Below are 23,974 nucleotides of genomic sequence, written 5' to 3' on the forward strand. Positions count from 1 at the left end.
GCATAAAGGATTTTTATCCCATAAACCCCTTTTATATTAATCTAGGAAATGGTGTAATCGTGTATTAAGTTTCGTCAATTCGTTCAACTTAATATTAATAGAATATATATGTATTAATAATATAATAATATATGTATTACTAGTATAGTTGTGTGATATCTGTGCCCTTTATCAAATATGCATCAACATAAGACGTCTAACATTATTGTTTATGGGTTATATATTGGCAATTCCGTGCGTGACCAACTAAAGCCAGGCCGTTCGTCTTCTAAGTAATCGTTCGGTAAGTTGGCTCTGTACAGCCAATTTTTCATAATAAAAGTTTAAATTTATTGAAAGGTGGTTCCAATATACTTTCTTGTTGTAAAAATTCATGCTTAGTATTATAAAAGACATCTTGACTTTTCGAAAAGACACTTTGGAGGCTTTTTTTTATTTATAATAGCACAGCACGTAATAGCACGAGTCTTAAAAAAGAAAAGAAATATTGATGCAAGTATATGATGACGCTTAATGACAACAAGTATGAAATTGAAACATTCAGAGGCTTGGGCTGGGTTTTGATTTTATTATCCACTAACTATTATCTGGGACTTCACGTAACCGGAATATGTTTACTGACCGTGGTAATATAGCCTATATTATTCTCCATCTCACATAGTACGTGTATACAAAATTTCACAGTGATTGATTGAACCGTTAAGTCTTTATAATGTAAAAAACAAGCTCACTTTCAGATTTATAATATTAGACGATTATTTATTAATATTTATTTAGATTAGATATATTTGCATATAGTACGTAGTGTGAAGCTTCAGTGAATATCTTTTTTATTTTATTTTTTTCTAGAAAATTCTTAGAAGTATAGATAACATAATAAGGTACTTAATAAAAATTCTAATGACAAATGGTAGTATGGACTATATATTTTTTTTAATAACTTTATCATATAATCTAAATTATGTTGTGTAAATACCAACGTCTTCACTCCAATAAAGACATAGATTCAATAAAATCTTAAAATTTTAGATTTATATTATAGAATGGGTCTGGGAATAGATCCCTAAAGTACACTCATTGTTACATGAAATTTGTTATTTTTATAATGAAAATTTTTATACTATATAAGTTATAAATAAGTGTTGATTAGTTAAGTTTTAAAACCTTATCCAATGAAACACAGTTACACGACTTACCTTATAACAACGTAATTGCAATCTAAGTTTGGTTTTTATACTAATTACTGTGAAAGTGTATCCATGTAGTACGACCAATGATGTTAAGCGATCAACCGTTTTGAGCGACGATATTTTATGGAAATCCTGTTTTGATGTTCATTACTTAATCTTGCTTTAACGGCTGAAGGGTTTTGAATGAAATTTGGCACACAGGGAGCATGACCTAGATTACATAAAAACTTTATCCAAATTTACATGGTCAAAGGTCACCCGATACGGTTTCTTTAATATACTTTGCGATTATTACCATCTCCACTTAAATTTGTTTATAAATAACTAAATTACCAGCCATTTTCAAAGTAATGTTTTGCTAATATAATAAAATTGAAACTAAACGATGTTTATACACGAATGATATATAACAAATATTTATAAAACAATAGAAGCCAAATCGATATTTTTTACAAATTTTGTCTATTTGTCTACCTGTATATTTGTTTCTGTATTACGTAAAAAATACTCCACCAATTGGGATGCGGTTTCATAGTTATATTCTTGAAGATCTAACTTATAATCTGATATATATTATATCTTGATATGTTATCTAAAAATGGTCAATTCCTTTATTTTTTTGAATATGCTACTTTTCAAATCCACACGTATAAAATAGCGGACAAAAAGTTTGTGTTTATATAAATATATTACACCCTACATATGTAAAAGAAAAGTTTAAATAAGTGAATAAATTCGGTAAATGTGTCATTGGGTTGATACTTACATCGTAACGTCTTCGGTCCCTTGACAGTTGCTATTTCCGAATTTTACGGTATCTGACAAGGTAGAATGCAATTTATAGGACAATGTAGATATTTTATTATATACGATAAAAACATTTGGATAAGTCACTTAGACGCTCAGGTAGCAAAATTATAATTTTAATAGTGTGTTTAATTGGTCATTACTAAGAGATGCGTCTAATCTGTAAATTGAAGATACAGTTTACTAAATTTGGTGTTGTAGCTATATCTAGGTAATATTATGTAAGTTGCTTGTTTAGTTGTAGTATTTATTAAAATTAAATGTTAAATGCTGCCTCTTACAACCCTATCTGGAACTATAGTCATGAGTATATATTTTAAATTTTATTTACATAATGTAGTGTAACGGAACGAGTATTCAAGATTATGGGTTGTAGTTCGATTTCTGATCGGGCTAATTTATGAGTAAACTTTTCTGAAATGGCTCGGAATGGGTATTCTGGGGATTGGTGACCCCAAACTTTCGTTATCTATTAGATTCTCATAACACACCCTGTGTTTTATTTTACTTTTAGGACTGGGTTATTCGTGTGGTTGTAATAGGTGTTATTTTCATGAAATATAACATTTTTATAGTACATAAATTAGGAAGTCATGTCCTCATTTAGTATTAGTGGTCATGCTTCTTAGTGAAAATGTATCACTTTCATAAATATTATGACTTTATTGCGTATTTAAAGTTTCGTTAATTATTCAATTGAACATTAATAAACAAAAATTATCGGTCATTTCAGTTAAACAAATTTTAGGATGAGTTTATGACTTTAGGTCTAGTAATATTAAAAATAGAAGTAATTTTAAGCATAGTTCTTACCTAACATTGAGGTTGTAAATAGGCTGAATACTTACTTAGTAAGTATTGTACAGGTTGAATATTATTAGTCATACTAAATTATAATATTTTATGTATGTTATAATAGATTTTATTCGCAACTTCATCTATATAACCGGGATATATTGATTGGTCAGAATTAATTATAGTAAATGTCTTTTTCATTCCTTAATGCTATATGTATACCTAATAGTAATGATTAATCGAGCCATTAAGGCATCTAGAGATAACAAATAAATTCACTTTAACATCGATAATGTTAAAATTAAGGGAATAATTCCGAAATTAGTTGGACAGAACATATTATACGTTTGGATACGTTACGATAGTTTGAAATCGCTTGACATTTCAAAAGTACGCTACAATTACCTATACATAAAGAGACAGAATATGTAAGACATAACAACAAAATGCTTATAATTTAACTTAATAAACAGAATAAAAATAAACTTATAAAAATAGTCTATAACATGATTTAAAAATGTAGTGATTTTTATAATATTTATTTAGGCATATTATTTGATAAATCAATCAATCACAAGACAATCACAAGTCATACCACATTTCTCATACAAATTTTCTTGCCTTTACGAGGCTTACTCCTTTTGTAAACTTATTATGTAATTTCATAAATAGTAATTCGTTGCAGTACGATTGCCTTACATTTACTTTCTTACATACCTATCAACTATTATATTACTTATTTTAAAAGATTTTGTTCCCAATTTTTATGATGCTAGCTTTAATAGTTTTGATGTCTCCATTTTTAGACTGTATGCTAGCATAGCAGTTATTTAATTTGTATGATAATAGTAAATACCTATATTGTATTTATTTATAGATACATTTCATAAAAGTAGCTTCTTAGTTTTTTTTCCATTTTCTATTTTTTCTATTTATGTCTACTTGTATCATTTTATTGTCAAGTAGATATTTTATATAGCTTGATTTTATCGTTAGTTAGGTTCTTTTCCGCTTCTTTTATCTCTTTATTTTCGTAATAATAATGTTTTTAATCCATATTTTATATATTTTATTTTCTCATGCCCTAAAACTTTCTTTTAAATCACGCTCGAGCTACTATGTTACGGATATGATTTGCCAGTCTTACTTGCAAATTGTTCTCATAATTCGATCGCATATATTCTGCTGTTTTTTCTTAGATATTTGGCTTTTGTTAATGTATGCAGTATGAATTCTGTATAAAACAATAGTTATAGCTATATAACATGGCGCCTCTTATAGAACTGTATATGGCTCGTTGGACATTTGAACTTAAAATGTGGCTACTAAATCGCTACTTAATAACATTATTTTTATTTTATTCCAAAATGATCGGATAGACCATGTGCCATCTGTTTGGGATGAATTGTGCTTATGTTTGGGATGAATTTATGTAAGCAAATGAAACACTCTTGCTTATATATTTGTAAAAATAAAACTCTTTCGTACTCTTGTCTTGAGGATAGAGATTATTATTACAGTAATCATACATTAAAAATGTTATTGTATTTTAGTAGTTGTTTAATTTACAGATACTTAGTTACATTGGTTGTAGGTAATCTAAAATAATCGTTATTAATCAATATATTGTTTAAATAAATGATATGACCCAAAGATGAATCTATTGTATTCACTTTATAATTACGGGTATAAATGCAACAAATATTTTTTAATAATTTATAATTATGAAGGCATTTCGACTTTATATTAAAATTGAAGGTAGATAATCCTCGATCATAAAGATTTATAAAATGTGTTTATAAACATTTTCGTTAATATTTTGTTTACTCTTTATATTTTATTTTTTTATTATTTTATTAACTTAAACACAATGAACTCAAAAATATAATTACTTATGTAAACTACCTTGAGTAGACTTGAATTATAAAATAATCGCAATATACGTACTTACATATTATTATATGTAGTGTCTATGTGCCTACTTACCTACTATTCGTTATCTAATGTACATTTTCAGACCATAACGACTGTAACATAGATAATATTAGAAATTGGTCCTTCAGAGGTTTTGCCTGGGGAATAGTTTGTTTTCTTCATTTCACATGAGAGTTCTAAAAATTGTGTATTACTTAAGCGGATATTATGCTCCTAGAGGAACATATTATGAAAAACTTTTAGTTTGTAGTTATTATTATATATTATATTACAATTACGTTGATACAAAGTCTTAATAAAAAGAGAATTTATTATAAAAAACGACACACTAGTTAATTACTGAGATTTCTCAGTAAAGTCAGTTGTAAAATGATTTAGTTTTCCAAAACTGTTTTTAAAAATAAGTTATGTTGTACAAATAATAAAATAATTAGTAATAATTTCTTTTTTATGAACGAATGAATGATACTTTTATTTTATATGTGATTCTATGATTGCTATGAGCGATCGTTACTATAACGAGGTAGGTTAATAATGATATGTATTTTAGATTTAGCCCGATCCAGTAGGTATTGCAATAAAATGTTCCGCAAGTGCAGCTAAATAATATATGTATACTCATATGGACTCCTCAGTCCATATGAGTATACATATATTGAGTGTACAGAATACAAGATTTATATAGCCGGTTTTGAAGTAACAGTCTAAATATATATAAATGGATACATTTTCTGAAAATTTGGGTTTCTCAGAATATTATGAAAAAACAAGTTGATAGTCCATTTTGTTCAACGAAAGTGTTTTTAGTTTTACCAAATACAAATATTTTAAAATGCATCATACAATGCCGTGTCGCTGGGTCTCCTTATGCATTTTATTTGCCACTTCTGAAAACTAAATTATAACACTTTTCTCTGCTATTCCACTGGCTGTCATGTTATTCAAATTACACAATGTAACATTGTTCGTAGTTTGTTATTGTTCGTTCACACGCTGCTCGGGTAAAAGATAGTGCAGGCTCCAGACAATAATATTATGTGGATTGTAGAATTATATTAAACTTCACAAGATTCTTTCAGAAAGGAATGGGTCCTTAAGATAATATATTACTAATTACTGAAGCTTTGTCTCCCCTACTCTGTTAGCTCAGTGTAATATACACTCTGTGACACGATCGAGCAGCGTTTGTAAATTATGTAACCTACTTTTTGTTCGACCTATATACAGATTCAACCACCAACCTCGCGAGCTAGTGATCCGGTTACTGTGGTCTATGGAATTTTTTTTTGTGAATTTAATATTGGTAATTGCAGATTTTAAAATAATTAAAAAATTCAGTAATATTAGTTTAGGACTAATAATAATCGTAGAATAATGTTATTTGGTCAACAAAAAATTACAGATAGAGAAATTATTATGTACGATATTATTTAGTTCGAATATTATTTAGTTAAACTTTAAACGTCTATTGTACTTAACCTCGATGGTTAATAGAATTTTAATGTACTTTCTATATCTGATATATATGCTATTATATCTAATGTATATGCCAATATTTATAGTATTAAATTTGCATAATAATAATATAATTATGAATATTATTAGTTGTTCAAGTTATGATCATTATTAAAAAGTCAATTAATGTGTGTAAATTGTCGAATCTAAAGTATTTTATCCATCATCTTTTACATAAATGTACCTAAAAGTAGGTAGACACATTGTATGAAAGACGGTGCATAAAAATACAGTGAAATAAGGTATAATAGCTGTTAAGGAAGAATGGAAGAAAAAATAGATATATTTTATTCAGATAATGGGATAAGTTAAAGATTATCAATAATTTATTAGGTATTGATTGAAAAAAATAAACATTTTATCGTTTCGTATTCGTTTACACACATTATTATAACAAAAGTGTATATATAAAAGAGTTGTTTTTGTGCTTATTAGACGTTAAATGAGGTAAGTGAAAATTAGTGAGAAAATACGTTCTCTTAAATGTTATTGTTTAAAAATATTTTGTTCTAAATTATCATCTATATACAGATTATTTATTACAAACAAAAGAATAGTTTCTGAAAAGTATAATGATGTATGTCAATCTATATAAAATAACTATTGAAACTATTAAATTTATAGAAGACTGAAATTAATAGAAATTAACATGAATAAACTTTTGTAACGTATGTATATTCTTAAAACATTTTGCATTTATGGTATCACACAGCGGGCATCTTCGATCGTAAATTGAGCGAAGTAGTGCTAAATTTCGTGTATGTAATAGTGAAGTAACAGTATGAAAATAATATAAAAAATAAAATAAGAAGTCTTAGCATTGCACATTCTCGTACCAGGATCAGCTAAATGCTAGGAAATATTTGAGTTTACGTAAGGTTGTTACACATATAAACAAAACAGTTATTAATTAATTTCACTATGTAATGTGTAAACAGAAATATTCCTAGTCAGGTATGTAATATAATGCATGTAACAGCTGCCACACAAATCATATTTGTAATAATTTTGACAAAAGTATTCTTTTATATTTCTATGTAATCTATAAAATATAGTTAGTCTCTAAAATTGGTGCAAAAAAATCTTTTCAATAAATAAAAATAATATATTCTTAAAGAAAAAATAAAATTACAAATTATTTGCTCAACAAACTATGTATTTAAAACATAGGTATTAAAAAAAAATTAGCTAATAATTAAACAAAAGTAATTGACGGTTTTATTGACAAAGGTATACGTAAATAAATCTTGCAACTTTGATTTATGTATCATGGTTCTACCATTACTCATATTTACCAAAATTAAAACATAAATAAAACCTGCGTATACCTACAGCGTATCTGTATGTGGACATTAATAAGTTACCACTGAAATTAAAAGTAATTTAATTCGTTTATCACGTATTTACATATTCTTACCTTGTTGAACCTTTAACCGAAGATCCGAGATGTTTTCGAAAGGAGTAATTATTTATCGATAATATCAGGTTTGTTAATTAATTCTCGTATCTATTAATATATAATGGTTTCTTATCTATTAATACATCACCTTATTGAGTTACATGAAAATATACTTAAACATATAAAACTTATAGTGCTGATACTGTCACACAAACGAGTGCTAAGTTACAAATATCAGCATTTCTAAAATATAGATATAATATTTATGAAAATATGACAAGAGTTTATATTCAAATGCAATACATTCGTACCTTATGTTAGTCACAATGCATTTTCTATGTATTTTATATTAATCGATACATAAATAGGTAAAAATAAAAGATATTGCATATGAAGTTAGCCATTTTTTTGCACCAATTTTGCTGTTAAATGTTGTCAATGGTTGTTTGGATGGAAGCAATGTAATGTACAATGTTGACAAGACGGCTATCATTTTGCTGTGAAATAGTCGGAGAACATTCAAATAAGTTGTGTTTTGGTTAGTCACAGGGGGTGAGGATCTAAACACATAAAGAGCTTGGGCGAAGGGTAGGGGGTTGGTTAACAGATGAAAGACGCAGACAAAGGGTAAGGAACACATAAAAGGGTAAGTTTATTTAAAGCTAAATTTGCGTGTTCGCTGAAATTTTGCTCAATTGACAATATGCTATTCGCGTCTCTATTCGTATATTTTACAAGACCTGATCCTAACAATTTGTGTTTTAAACGTTTTGCGTGAAAGCGTAAATGATTTTCCTAAGTTTTATACAGTATAACAAAAGTACACCATAGTATATAATATGAGAACTATATAATATAAGCACAGTAGACGAGACAAATAAATATTACAAAAAACATGACTGTGGCTGCGGCAAATTATATTAGAAGTAAGAATGGCAGTTTCGCGTGCACGAAAGGGTGTTTACAGCGGAGTATTAAGAGCTTTGACGCAGCCACACGAGAACATTCAAGACAAACATACAGATGTTACATACACATAGAGAATGAAACGAATACAGACAAAGGAGTTAACGAAAAGTGAAAAAGCGTCAGTGGCTCCATTCGCGTGTCAGTAAGACACGCGAGAGGTGCCCACATCACACACATATGCAGGAATTGCAACAAAAGGGAAGAGGTTAACAGATATTGAACACTGAGGGGCGAGGGCGGGCTGACTGACACTTACCATGGTGTAAAGGAATTCCAGAACTCGCTAGGAGTGGCGGACACACGGCGGCACAGGGACACAGAAAGACAGGACAGATTACTACACAGATACCTACATCCCTCAGTGCAACCACACCCCGGCTTTGCAACCGCTCCGGCCGATTGCACTCGTCTACACTGGTTAACTTGCGTTTTAACACTTGATTTCCTTATTGAATCAATTTTTATGCGCACTGGGTCACAGACGAAGCCCGTTTGCATTAGAACAGCACCACCACTATTTGGATAATTTTGGATTTATACTCCATCCATATAGAAAAAATCACAGTAACTATGAATTGCGTTGAGACGCAATGCATAAGAAACATGCTGAATGGTTGATAGATAAATTGTACGGGGCGACGACACAAATGCCAGAACGCAATATAACCACTCTAGACTCCTAAACTTAAACAAAATAGTGAAGCGGCTCGTGTTTTAATGCAAACAAACTTTTGAGGCGCCTTTGCATATTAAGCGAGGTGGGTTGACTACTTTATTATATTCAGTTTTGCTTTGTCTTGTCAATTAATGAGAGAACCATATTCGATATTTCGCACGATTTTTTTTGTTACGGTATAAATTATAAGAGCAACAAAAATTTTGAGTTTATTATTATATTTACGTCAAATCATGAAAGACAAGTAAAATATAATACAGTTTTATTAAATAAAAAACAAAAAGTACTAGATTATATTTTGATTATGTCATTGTTTTATTACTATTTCAGATGATGAATGTCTCTCAAGATTCGAGTATATTGTATACAACTTTTATTCAAAACTTTAACGGGAAGACAAACAAAACTGTTCGAAAGCTTTGAACGTTCAATTGATCGTATTAATTTCGTTTAATTATAATTATAAGACGCTTTTGTTTTGTTTAGACAAACAGGTAGGGTTAGACACACACAAGGGATAAACATTAGACAATACACAACACATCGGATCTGGTGTGAAAAATAATAAATACCAAAACTTATTAGATGAAAATTATGGTTAAGTGTAAAACATAACCATGCGAGGATTGCAAATAAAAACTCAATATTTATACGCGAGAAAACAGAGGAAAATCAAAACACTTCCACCAGATGATAAAATAAATCGTAAGTTATAAAAGTATTGTTACCAATTAAATCAAAAATAACCACACCAAATCCTCGGAGAGGTTTAGGAAGATGAGCGGGAGTTAAATGGTAAAGGTGCTAGCCCCTAATATTACTTTATGTTTTTATGGATTTTGTATCTTCTTCTTACGGATTTACAATACAGTAGGGCGATGATATCACGAATCTAAAATCATTGTAAAGTGCAAATATATTAAATATATGAATTGTGCAAAACCGATTGGTCAGTCCTAAACCAATTTGTGTAAAAGATATCGAAGTTTCGTTACTAGGACTATTTGTGACGCAATTTATAAATTATGAACGATATCTTTTACGCACATGAAGTGATTTGGTGTTAAATAAATAATGGAATTCCTATAGAAAACAATACTCACCTCTCCGAATATTCATCCATGTGTGCGTAACTCTGTACAGAGTTCTCTTCTATGAGGAACTTGACTCGCTGATAGAAGGAGGCAGTAACAGAAGGAGGTTGCTTACGAAGTAATACTTCTACGGGGTCGTTAGAGGATAGACACATGATGTGCTCTGCGCACTCGGAGCGTGTGCAGCATTCAGAATCGGAGCAGTCCGTCATGCCATCTTCAAAAAGGTAGTATTAATGTCAATGAACTTGTTGTATTTAAAAAATTAAGCACATACTAAACGAAATTGAAATATTAAATTTAATTAAATAAGTAAAAACATTTTTTTAAATACGTTAAAAATATGATCATATTTAAACTATTTTATTATTTAAAAAAATGGTATCTATAATGACCAAGTGAAACTGAGTTGTTACTTTGAATATATTATTAATTTACCTTAACTTTAATTGGTATATTCATATAATATTTTCATTACTACGTAATACATTTTTTACAAGTTGAAAAATGGGACGAATCCATTTAGCTGTTTGTACGAGAAACTAGGCCATGATAAAATTATCATTTGTATTCAATCAATATGCCGCTTTAAAAAACATACTTGTATAATTATGCTGCGTAACTGAGAGCATAAAATAATCCAACTCAGTTATAAATAGCGAAATTTGTCTGAGCAATTTTCATAAAAAAAAGACCCTAAAACTTTTTTATTATTAAATATTCAACAAGTGACCAGTCATCAAACAGTTGATCAGCTTCATTAGTACATATTACTATAACGTATTATCTATTACATATACGTGTTACAAAATCTTGACTTTATTGCTTATTTTTCTCCAAAATGTACATTTTTCCTCTTAAGGAGAGGAGAAGACTAAATAACTCCTGTATTATTTCTTTATTATACTTAAATCAAAATTTAAGATTTTTCTTATAATGTCATACCTTGATCATTATCTTCGTTATCTGTGCAAGTGAGTTCGAGGGCAATAGAACAGTCAGTACCAGCCCAACCATCAGAGCAAGAGCAGCGGTAAATTCCATCTTCCAAAAGGCATTGGCCGTGGCGAGAGCATCCGTTCGGGCAACCAGCTAAACGTGAATATCATATATTAACATCAAACGTATATATTTTTTTACGTGGAATTGTATATTAATATTTTAATTGTATAATATTCAGATTTTTAAAATATACATATGTAAAAAATGAGTAAATTTGAATAAAACCTTAATAATCATGTTTGATTTAATTTTTGTTAATAACACAGCATATAACGGTTATAGAGTAATATGCCTACAAAAAAATCTCTCTGTCCTTCACTATTCCGTAAATTACGTGTAAGCTAAATTTCATATTGATTGGTTAAGCCGTTAAGGCGACAAGACGTAACAAATAAACATTCAGATTTATAGTATTAGTAATGATTATTACTCTAATAGTAAAGTTTAAGATTACTTATAATATTGTTTTAGTAATAATACATCAATGTGAATATTACTTCATATACAGATAGTTCTATGTGACTAATTAATATAACATATTTATGTTTGAAATAAACCAATATTCTGCTTGTAAAAAAGAGAGTACTAACGAAGCGTGCAATGTTTGCCGTTCCAGCCCTGTGTACAGACACAAGTCCCATTTCTGCATTGTCCATGATCGTGGCATCTGAGATCACACGGTCTCTGATCACATAAAGAACCCGTCCAACCTTCATCACATCTACAAACTCCTTCTGCACACACGCCGTGAGGGCCGCAGTCCAACGAACAAACCACTGTAAGTATTGAGATAAACACATTATTATATTATGTTTGCATTTATATTATGATTATAAATAGGATAGTAATAATAGATGTATTTATAGTCAAGTTTTTTTTTTACCTTGAGAACAATCATCGCCTGTGTAAAGCGGATCGCATACACATCGTCCAGCATCTAAATCGTAAATGCCGCGTTGTGAGCAAGCTGGTAGACAACGTTGGACACGTGCATCACGCTCACTGCAAGCAGCGCCCCGCCATCCTGCTCTACATACACACCGCCCGCGAACACAGGAGCCATGCCCTCCACACGTTGGGTCCAGACAATCCTCTGAAGATATTTTTATTGTGAATGTAGATGTTTTTAATTGAAAAATATGTATAACCAATATATAAAAAAAAAATTGCTCAGCATTTTACCTTCATCACATTTGGGTCCTTTCCAACCAGGTTTACAATGGCAATGTCCAGCATTACATTGACCTCGACCTGAGCAGTCAGCTGGTTCACAATCATGAGCCGGTACATCGCATTCTGCTCCTTTCCATCCTTCAGAACAATGGCATATTCCTCCCGCATAAGCACCATGGCCAGAACATAATACAGGACAAACGCCTAAAATTAGATTATAAATCAGTTTAATCAAAAATTTACCGGAAATATTTACCTTTCGTTAAAATTTGATACACTTACTCTTTGAACAGTCGTGACCCTCGTAGCCATCCATACATTCGCATTTTCCTAAGTAACATGATCCATGACCAGAACAGTCATCGGGGCATGAATTTGTGACACCTTCAGCTTCAGATACAATCATTTCAACGCTATGTGGCTGGAGTTCATCATTGTATATCGAAATGAACCATCTTCCTGTATCGAGGTACTGTAATATACTAACATTCACTCTCATATCTGTGGATCTTTTGCTTATCGTATGGTTCCATCTTTGAAATGGGGTAAGCGTGCTTAGTAACGCATCCCAGTCATCAAGATTTCGATGAAAATCCTGTTTATGCGGACTGCGTCTTCTTCTAAGTCTATGGTCGACCCTTCCTCCTCTTATGAATTCTACAAAGTCGTATTGGGTAACACTAGGAGCAACATTTCGTCTACCATAAACTGCAAAATTTGCACCCCAGGGCACAGTGAAATTAAGGCTAACATAAGCAGGTTGTTTATTTCGGAATTCTGAACTCCAGAATTGGTAGGCAGGTATAATCGCGCTATGTAGTTCATCAAACTCTCTTACTTCTAACGCAGGTGACCAGGGTGGAGGCGCAGCTTGTTGTGCTTGTTGTGGTATTACTGCTGATTCTAAAGCAGCTTCTGCTGTTGACGACCATCCTCCTAGTGATGATGTCGATATCGATTCTATAAATATTATATTAATTAAATATGATTAAGTAAATAATATTTTATAAATTGAATTATTTGTTAATTTTATAACGTACCGTCCGACGGTGATGATGTTGATAAAGCATCTCTAACTCCTTGGGCATGTGTTACTGCTTTTACATCTTGTACTAAGATGCAATTTGAATTGTCTATATTACTTTTAATTGACGATAACGCTGTAACAAATAAAAAATGTATATTAAAAAAAATATAGGTCTTGAACTTGATATTGGAATTAAAATTATAAAAAACGATGACATAAGCTCTAAAATCTTCCATTTAATCTAAATGTTCAATTAAAATAACGTTAAGTATAAATCTTATCAGCGACCGAATCGATAATATCTAGTAGATCAATAGTAATTTTTAAAGTTCACACGAATGTAATTTTAGGCGACACGTTTACTAAAAAACTACACAATACAATATGTCATTCAAAAGGTGCTCGAATAGAGCGGGGTAGATGACGTGACATCCCGTAGACTTTTAATTAAGCGAAGCACGGGCGCGGCGCATTTCGTAGCGGTGTGACGGAACGATTTGTTCCGCTGCCGTGGACCCGGCTTGCGAGCACGTAGGTGGTTCAGCGACACCCAACCATTTCTTGCTTAAGGGAATGCCGTTGTCTTCTCATTATGCGACAGTTGCCATCGATCGATTTTATTGAATGCCGCGGTGCCCAATGTAATTGGATAATTCTTCACGGCTCTAACTAAAAAGAACAAGAATTTGACCTACGATCAATTTGGCCAACTATTTTTAATAATAAATAAACTATTTATTATTTGTTATAAAACAGACACATAGAATTACTTATAAATCTATTTTCATATTTTTTTTATTATAGTACTGGTTATTAGTTTCATTTTGTTTTTTACGAGTTATGAAATGGAGTTTATTTTGAACACCTATATTTGATTATCATACATTAATTTATTTTCATTGTATGTGATATCTACTAATTTAATTTTCATGAGAGTTACAATATAAATAGATAGTTAAATAAAAGTTGTGAGGGGCAAACGAACGTTGCTGGTATTGCAATATAAAACAAATTTATTGTGAACATTTATTAGTTTTGTAAGAAGCTTGCGAGCGCTTGCTTTTATGCAATGTTGGGGATCCGATATTTATTCGAGCTGGCACGCGTGCGCAGGATATACGCTTAATCGGTTGGCTTAATGCGTTAAAAGTAATATGTCAATCCTTATAAAATTAATTAACGTAAAGGTTATCGTGCTCTACGTTCTCTAATTAAGACTACAAGCAGATTATGTGACTTGTTGAGGGAAATATTGTAAACATTTTCTGTTTACATTCAGTTCTTTTTTTTTTTGAGCTAAAACTTCTCTGTAGGGAATACAAGAATACAATTAGATAAGTGTTTTCATGAGAGAAATAACGGTTACTAGAAAAGTGACTTGTTTTTATTTTAGCCCCAACAGTGTTTTCCATAATTCGCGTGGCTAACCCCGGGCGGTGTCAGAGCAATTAAGTTATCGCCTCGTCCCTCGACAGTCGCCGATCTATCCCTAAGATTTACACTTAGATAAGGATCGCAATGCGTTGACGCCATTTGGCTGCTTGCGCTTAGAAATGGACAATTTTGCAATTTTGTTTGCAATGCTAAATAGAGGGTGAATGTACAATGAAAATGATATTTTTTGGTTTGACAATCGATAAATAAGTTATTTGTATTCAGTTAAAAATACTTATTTAAGATTGTATGCTTAAACGATTGATGATATTATCTAATATTTTAATGAAAATATTCTACCAATATTATAAACCTTAAAGTTTGTTAAGATGTTTGCATGTTTCTGATTCAATTACCTTTAAACGGCTGAGTGGATTTGATTGAAATTTGGTACACGAGTATTCTTATATTATATTTTTTTTTATATAAATTTATTTCCATACATTTTACATAAACATAATCCTAATATATAAATATAGTACTATATAAATGTTAACCTATTTTTATGTACTGTATTACAAACTGATTCAACTCCGATGCAAAAAATAGATAGTCATAGCTTTCATTCCCTCAGTCATTTATATCATCTTCAAAAAATATTTATCTATCATTTCATATGTAATTTTAAGAGATCCACAAATACTGTAATACAATCAACACTTGATTGCCTCTATATTATACACCCTGAACTGTCAACAGCTGTCCTGTTAATGCTATTGATAAATTTTTCACTATGACGACAGTTATTTCGAAGCGAAGAAGTGGTTTTAAAATTTTCTTATTTAATGATAACATTTCGTAAATATTCATAATATATGGTAATTAGAAATTATATAGACATTTGTTTATTTAATAATAACATTCATTGGACTACTTTAATAACCTGCAGTTTTTAAGACATTATAATGTTTACGAAGTATTTACACATTTTTAAGCCATTGATATAGCTTAAAAATAAATTCAATGAAACCAGATAACTGTTCTCAAATGACGCAATATCCGTCCATGAAAATGAAATATGGGAATGTGGTAAGTCGCGACTTTCCCGATGATCCCTCGTAAAATCTATAAATTTTCGCCATACAGAGCTAGAGAGTAGGAAATAAGGGTGCTTTAGATGACGACTGGGCTGCGCGATGCACGAGACGATTGTGTGCAGATGGACGATGTTTGCTATCTCTACTATTTTTCGAGTTAATACAATTTATTGTAATACGATTCAGCATAGATTGCATCGTACGATGGGGGAGCGAAACTCGTTTGATGGAGTCCCGAGGGATTGAGAGCGACGCGCCGTCGCACTGACTCGGTATTAGTCACGTGATAAATCTTCCGTTTCTCGTGTACGTCCCCTATCTTCGTCTATTATTTACGATATCTCATATGACCGTCCTTGTCTTCCGTTCATATGATCTACGTTTGCGGGAGGGTCGAGGTCTTGTTCCTAGTGAGCTATAAGAAGCGCGGACAAGTACAAATGTGTCTGTGAATGTGTGGATTGTAAATTTAATCCCGTATCTAATTGAAAAAAAGTGTGCAATGGTTTAAGTTTCCATATCCAGGAATTTAATTATTTATGAAAATAATAATAAATTTAGAAACATAACTCGGGAGTAACTATATTGAAACACGATTAAGCATACATATTACGTATATGGGTATTAATTAAATTGTAAATATCCACTGGTAATTCCGTTTTAATTAGGAGAATTTGACGATAAAAAAGTTATTTGTTACGTTTATTGACATATTTCTTGACATTGACGGTGTAAAGGTAAGCATTAAGTTTTCGTTTAGTCGTCATGATTGATTTTAACTATTTACAAAATATACTGCAATTGATGAAGTTCAATTAACAGTCAACCACCTACCTCTAATATACTTGTTGAGCTGGTAAATTTTGGAGTTCATAATAACTGTAAAAACATAATTGTAATCTACTGATATATTATAAGGCGAAATCGGCAAGGTTTATAAAGAAAATTGTGAAATGCTAGAAAGGGTCTTAGAATGGTTTTTAATATATCCTTTGATTTATACAATAGGAATCAGTATCACAATTTAGATGAAAAAATAGTTTATTTTAGGAAACTATAACTAATTTTATTAATTTTCACTAATATTATAAATGTGAAAGTGAATTTGTTTGTTGCCTTTTAGCGCTTTAATGTCTTAACCAATCAAACCAGAGTTTTTTTTTATACAACTTAGAATGGTAAACAAGCTGACAGCCCACCTAATGGAAAGTGGTAACCGTCGCCTATAGACGTGAGCAGTACCATGGACATAACAACATAACACAGTCATGCAAACACAACTGCTTCACGGTTGAAAAACGAATGGGACAGAGGTAGCCAAGCAATCGACTTTTGTACAAAGTCTCCAAAGAAAATACTTTTTTCCTACCAGTAAACATATCCTGATCACACGGACGAAGTCGCGGGTAAAGGTTAGTATTGAATAAATGTGAAATAACAGAAAATATAAACAGTAAATGAATTATTTTAACCTATTATTTCAATATTATGTATTTTGGTTACAATAAATGTAGGTGCTGCATCGTACAACTACATTTAGTAAGTTAAAAGTGCTAATGCTTAGAGCTGAGTAAGCTTTAATAAAACATTTGGGGTTCTCACAATTTCAATTACATTAAAAAGTTGATGTGCTATATTTGCCCCTATATTCAACACTATAAATGTAATGAAGGGTGCAACAGATGGTACATATTTTTTCATTACAATAGTAGAACTACCAACGCGCACCAGAAGATTTATGTCGGATTAAACTACAAAACTGCTTTCATTCGGTATATATCCGGAACGCCAGGAGGCGTGTCTGACAAATATTATATTGTGTTTTTGAAATCCAATCACTGTAAAACAAAACCATAATGATTTATGGTTTAAAAACATAACGAATGGAAATGAGTATAGAGTTTATTTAATAAGCAATTTGACAATATAAAAAATAATGCTTTATTTAATGCTATCCGCATAGTCTATTTGTACATTTTCTTTTTTGGAAAGCAGTAAAAATTAACAAAAATAAGTACTGATCACGGTACTTATTTTTGTTTTCGATTTACTTTATTATTTTTGATGTTTATTTACTTGGATGTGATGCCACTGACATCATATTGCTCAAAAGTTGCGTTTCAGTGGCTTATTTAAATTGTACTTTTTATTTGTTATTTTTTAAAGAAATGCTTATATAAATTAAAAGTAACTATGTTTTGAGGGATCTGTAAACACCACTAAATATGAGTTTGAGATAATTTTCAGAAATCAGTCAAATAGCCTATTGAAGATTCATTAAATGCGGTCCATTCTTATTAATAGCCCTGAATGAAAGAGTACATTTTCTTTACTCGCAAGCAAACGTTGAATTACATTCTTAACACTTATATCGTACTAGCATTAACAAATTGATTGATTCTGAAATATCTCACAGAAATCTAAATGTGGTAATTTAGAGGCGATAGTTCATTCAGTTTGGAAATGTATCTCGTTTTGAAGTGGACGACGCGCCGCGGCCCGCATCAGTATGCGACATGAGGTTCTTATCTTCTATCCCTGTAATTTAACTAGAATCTAAATGAAGTGAGATCCAATAAGATAAGCCTCATTGACTAGAAACACCTTACGTTGGGCCGGTTCATTACATTATTGGTGGCATTGAAATGTGAGAAATTTATTCTTTTTTACAACTCGCCTCCTACTTTCTATTCTATTACTGGTAATTACTTTTTCGTTAGAAATAGTGTGTAGTTGTGCTCTACTCGTATTCCACATAAATAGTGTTACAGCCTTTAATCAAAAACAAGTTTTTAACATGTTCATTTCTGTTGACAGCAAGTTGCCGAAATTGGAGAAGTTGTTTTACGCTCACATCACATAGCGTGCTCGAAGCGCATTATTTAGTGTTTGTTGAAACTATTTAATAGAGCCGTGGGTTAAGTTAAATTAAAATGGTTTTACCTAAACTGTAGCAAGAGACTACGTGGTGCCTTGTCTGTAATTATTTTAGTAAAAACTAACTCACTAGCATCCGCGCCATATTTATGAATGATTAGAGTGTAATGTAAAAATGCGCATTAAAATAATAATACTGTACTGGACAACAATATCAATAATCAGATGCTTAAAAATCGTATCTTACTGTCAAAACTATATTTAAAGATTCAAATAGATGGAATTCTATGTGTAAGTGTATATAAAGTTGCAATTTTTTTAGATATCAATAGTTTACTGAATAGAAATAAACCTGTTTTCCACATCTTCGTTCGCGCAAACCCGTTATCCCTAATCCCGTGGGAATTTTCAAAAGCCATTCTTTGTGTTCTTATAGGTAATATATAGTATGCAGGATCTCGTGTAAATTTATATCTTTCTAACCAGCAATATCGGTAGCATTGATCAATCAGTCAATTTTTTCTGTTACTTCCAATGACCAAATTTCAAGATCTTTTTTGGAGATAGGTTTATATTAGTTCACATTAGGGACTATAATATTTTAATTTGATAATTTAACTAAATTCCTGATTTATTTGATAAACATAATAAACTAAAATTACAGTAAATTTAACTTAATTAGAAAAATAGTTCTCACAATAAATACTTTGTTGTGATATCAAATTGAAATTTTAATTTTAGATTAGGCTTAGAGAAGTGGCACCTGAAGATAGATTCCATTGCCTCTACTTGTAATTATTTTGTATTTACAAGTACAAGAAAGAATATACAGTAAATTTTATTGAACAGATTTTGTATATAAGATATTTATTTGATCTCTCGATATTATTTAGAGATTATTTGGTATATTGAGTATAATCAATAAATTTAATTAGTAAGATACTATTTAGTAAACAAAAAGAGCTATTTTAAATAAAAACGTGGTTGTAATACAATGAATATCGTTTCAGCGAATGAACCGCAATAGTAGCTTTGCGTGATGGAGTGACGTAGAAACTTGCCCAACCCAAAGCTAGTTTAGCGCATAGATACTCGAATCACGTCCCGTGTTTACTCCAGTTAAAATGATAAAATCTTATTTAACTTTAAATATTTCAAGTTGTTTTTATTTGGATTCCTTAGCCAATTTAAGCAGTGGTTTATTTGTCTTTTTATCTGATTGTCATTTGTCAGTTTACGTTATTACAGGAGCCCCATCCGATCTGATTTAAATAAAGTAATAGATTATTGGTTTTATTGCATTTTATTTAAAGTACTTATCAAAGTATGTAAATAAAACTTAAAACACAGGGAATTGATCGCTTTGGAATAGATAATGGCCATAATCTGATGATAGCATTTATAGTGTTGCAATTACTATAAATGCTATAATATAATTAGTGTATGAGAAATGACTATATTTAGTAACGAGTGGGTGAATATCTACCAAATGTCAATTTTTAAGTTAGACCTTCACGAGCTGATGCGTAGTGGAAACCACATTTAATTTGGTGCAGTAGTTTTTGTGTGATGCCAAAACAAACATACATATAGACAGATAGATTAAAAAATGTTTTGGCATTTATAATTCATTTTTTTTTAAATATATTTCATGTAAGATAAGATTAGTAATTAAATACTTTACAAATACATTCATAATTTTTAAATGTGATATAGTTTTGTAAATTTAAGCCTCCTACTTATTATAGGTCAGAGAGATCGATGTCATCTTTGATGCTATTTTTAAGTACCTTTGCGGTTTATCGTTTTACCGCTCAGTTTACCGTTGATTGCATTGTATTCAAAAATATAATTTATGTTTTTATTTAATATATTTTTTTATTTTTATTTTTAACTATACGTAGCTTATTGTTTACTAATTGTTAATTTCTTTTTATGTTCTATGATCCACTTGTTTGCTATTTGAAATTCACACGTCTGTGTTAACGTGGCCGTTCGTCATATTGTTTCATGTCATTTCACCATTAACAAGAAAATGCTTTTGATATACACGACGGAAACCACACGTATTCCATTATGTATATTCATGTTAATGTGTTAGTAAATGGACGCAAAATATTATTACGTTGCAGTGGTACGGCATGACTAGTCGTTTTACTTTATATCAAGTAGGGATTTGCTTTTGCGATTTATGAGGTATTAGGTATGTATAAATTATGATCGGCCATTCGGCGGGTAGGCCGGGATTGCGAGTGGCTGATATATCTATAGTAAAATAATACGGGACGTAGAAGTGTAAGATAATTTATAACGGAGCTAACGCGGGCGCGCCGGGCTCGAAGCACGCAGCGCCCGTTGCCTTAGGTTAGACGCATCATTTATATTTTCTTGATGTTTGTTTAGTTTTTTTTTATGAGGCTCTCTGTGGATGCCGGTTGTGAGATTTAAACAAAGAATGATGAAAGACTAATGGCTGATGTCTGTTTTGGTTGCAACATCGATGTTTAATCAAGTCATTTGCATGCACGATGTGGATATTCAAATTTATCACCTACGGTAATTGAGTTTCGATGTGATGATAGAAATATTTTTCTATTATGATCTGAGTGTAAAACGATAAACGTATAAAACTATTTTATGGTTATTCTGCGAGAGACATCGTTCAACAGTTATCGACATTCCATCTACGGATATATACCTACATAAACAGAATGGTTCATTTAAATTTGATTGATTTTATGCGTAATTAGGGACCGACTACTATATTATATTCGTATAATATAATATCTCATTAATTTTATTGTTAAAAGTTTTGTAAGTACACATTTAATATACAAGTCATAGTGGGTATTATGACTAGAGATTCTCACATATAAAATATCTCATTAATTAATAAGCAAAGGTAAGAATGTATCGATGTTTCTGTATTGTTTTTTTATAACAACTATATAATAAAAATAATATTAGGGATTGGCATTGATATGCTAAATACCTATTATATATTAGGAGTTCTTCATAAATGCGAATGAAGATAACTTACTTTTATTATACGCACATATTTACATTCTATATAAATGAAGAAGAATAAAAACTACTATAAGAACATAGAAATTACACTAAAGCTTATATATGCACACTTCACATGTACGTAATCACAATTATACAGCATAATAGCATCGTCCGATTATGAAATACGGTTAGGTGTTATTGAAACCATATCATATAAACGAATGCACGGTGAAAATTAATTCGGTATTATTAAAAATGAGTATAATTATTTCTCTGTATTGTAAAAATAAATTGTACTTTCTTTTAGCTGAAATGTTAGATATAATCGAGCTGCTTAAACTAAGACCTCAGAGTCATCGCTAATGGTTCGGGAAGAATAATGTTATGAATATTTTAATCGGCATTCCGAGCGAGTTAATAAAAATACTGTCTTAACGAGACTCTCGAACGTCCCGCTGGGATTTTATGAACAAAGATATATTGACAGAATAAATTGTAGTTAAAAAGTTCAATATTTAATCGATTGTCAATTGTCTCTACTCGAGGATTTCTATGTGAGCATACATGTTAGAAACGTAGTTCTCTTTTTGTATGTTACTTTTTAATCTTTCAATAACATAATAATTTATATTTAAAATTCTAATAAGAGGAATAGAAAATTTTATAGCGTATTTACTGCTTAGGTATTTGAGTGTAGCAGGAACCATGTAATTGATGTTTTGAAATTAGAAAAGAAGTATATTAATATTTCATTTAATAAAAGATTATTTGAAAATTTTGTCAATGTAATATTTAAGTAGGTATTACTTCCTTTTAATCATTATTTCATAATAACTTATTCCGTAATCGGATTCAGAAATATTGGGGAAATGATCCAAATGTATATATTTAAATAAACTAAAACCGCAATTATTATCTAGGCATTATCATAACAAAACGCGAGTAAACCGTGTTTGTTCATATTTGTTTGCATTTATATCATATTTCTTATAAAAATCCTCATAAAACATCATAGAAAAAAAAATTGTCTTACCTATAAAGTAGGCAAGCATTGCCGCTAAGATGACGCAAAGGCATATCATAGCTATGGCAAGACATTTCCACGTGCACCGATGCTGACATCGCTTGTCTATGTGGAATCTTGAAGGTGAGTAGACTGGCACTGGGCTCGGTTGGCTGGCTCTAAGTGGAAACACCGGCATTACGAGGGGCTGATTGGCGAGTTGACAGTGCCCGCTACCGAGGGTGCCGCCACCCATGCCGCTGGACATCGCTGCATTGCCCAACCTGGGAAACAAGAAATGGTACCTTATTGATTATATTATATAATTATTAATAAATATACTAGGTGGCTTAGTAACCTTGGGAATTAGAGGAAAACATCCTCACACAAGAAGTAGTAATAAATATACTAATGATTTTCGTAATAATTTGCTATAGTAGAATCGCGATTATTCGAACATCGATTATTCGAATATTTGATTATCCGGAGTTATTCTTCACGGCTCTAATTATCGATTTAGAAAAAAAAATAATAATTCTTGTTTCATTTGACTTTGAAATCGAATATCCGGATTTTTAATTATATGGAATAACCCTGGTTTTATTTCATTCGGATAATCGAGATTCCACTGTATATTTTGCTGATAATAATATTGACGTACACCTTGTTATTACTACCTAAATCGATTGCTTAAATATATGTATAACATTCATAAAGTTTCCTAAAAATTGTAAATGTTATTCCTGCATCATCAGTTACACAACTAACCATAAAAGATATTTTATTATGAATGCGTGGGAAATAGTAAGTAGGCAGCGTACATTTAAAATATTTTTGTTATCTAATTGTTCTCATCGGATTTATCATACGACTTTGTTTCTGACCTGTTTCTCAACCTATTTCATTTTTCTCTCTTTAGTTTTACTAATGTTACAACTTTTTCATATTATTCGTAATTACAAATAACACCTTAGTTCTTAGGAATGGCAACGCATGAAGGATATCATGGGCGATACATTATACTCTGTTATG

The 23,974-nt window shown here is 30.8% G+C and overlaps 1 protein-coding gene across 5 annotated transcripts in view; it reads right to left on the reverse strand.

Moving 5' to 3' along the window:
* Positions 1-23,974, reverse strand: part of LOC113523309 (teneurin-a) — a 423,960-nt gene that overhangs the window by 12,997 nt on the left and 386,989 nt on the right. For 3 of the 5 annotated variants that reach the window (XM_031907373.2, XM_052902416.1, XM_031907376.2), the window contains 9 exons: positions 22,973-23,226; positions 13,596-13,715; positions 12,838-13,515; positions 12,565-12,759; positions 12,266-12,475; positions 11,973-12,158; positions 11,326-11,472; positions 10,390-10,597; positions 8,867-8,893 (listed from right to left, as the gene is read on the reverse strand). In XM_031907373.2, coding sequence (XP_031763233.2) covers positions 8,867-8,893; positions 10,390-10,597; positions 11,326-11,472; positions 11,973-12,158; positions 12,266-12,475; positions 12,565-12,759; positions 12,838-13,515; positions 13,596-13,715; positions 22,973-23,226 — 2,025 coding nt within the window. The remainder of the gene's footprint in view (positions 1-8,866; positions 8,894-10,389; positions 10,598-11,325; positions 11,473-11,972; positions 12,159-12,265; positions 12,476-12,564; positions 12,760-12,837; positions 13,516-13,595; positions 13,716-22,972; positions 23,227-23,974) is intronic. The other 2 variants (XM_031907374.2, XM_052902415.1) reach the window with 1 other exon arrangement.

Source organism: Galleria mellonella, unplaced genomic scaffold (assembly GCF_026898425.1).
Source record: "Galleria mellonella isolate WM207_F2 unplaced genomic scaffold, CSIRO_AGI_GalMel_v1 utg90, whole genome shotgun sequence".
NCBI classification, from domain to species: domain Eukaryota; kingdom Metazoa; phylum Arthropoda; class Insecta; order Lepidoptera; family Pyralidae; genus Galleria; species Galleria mellonella.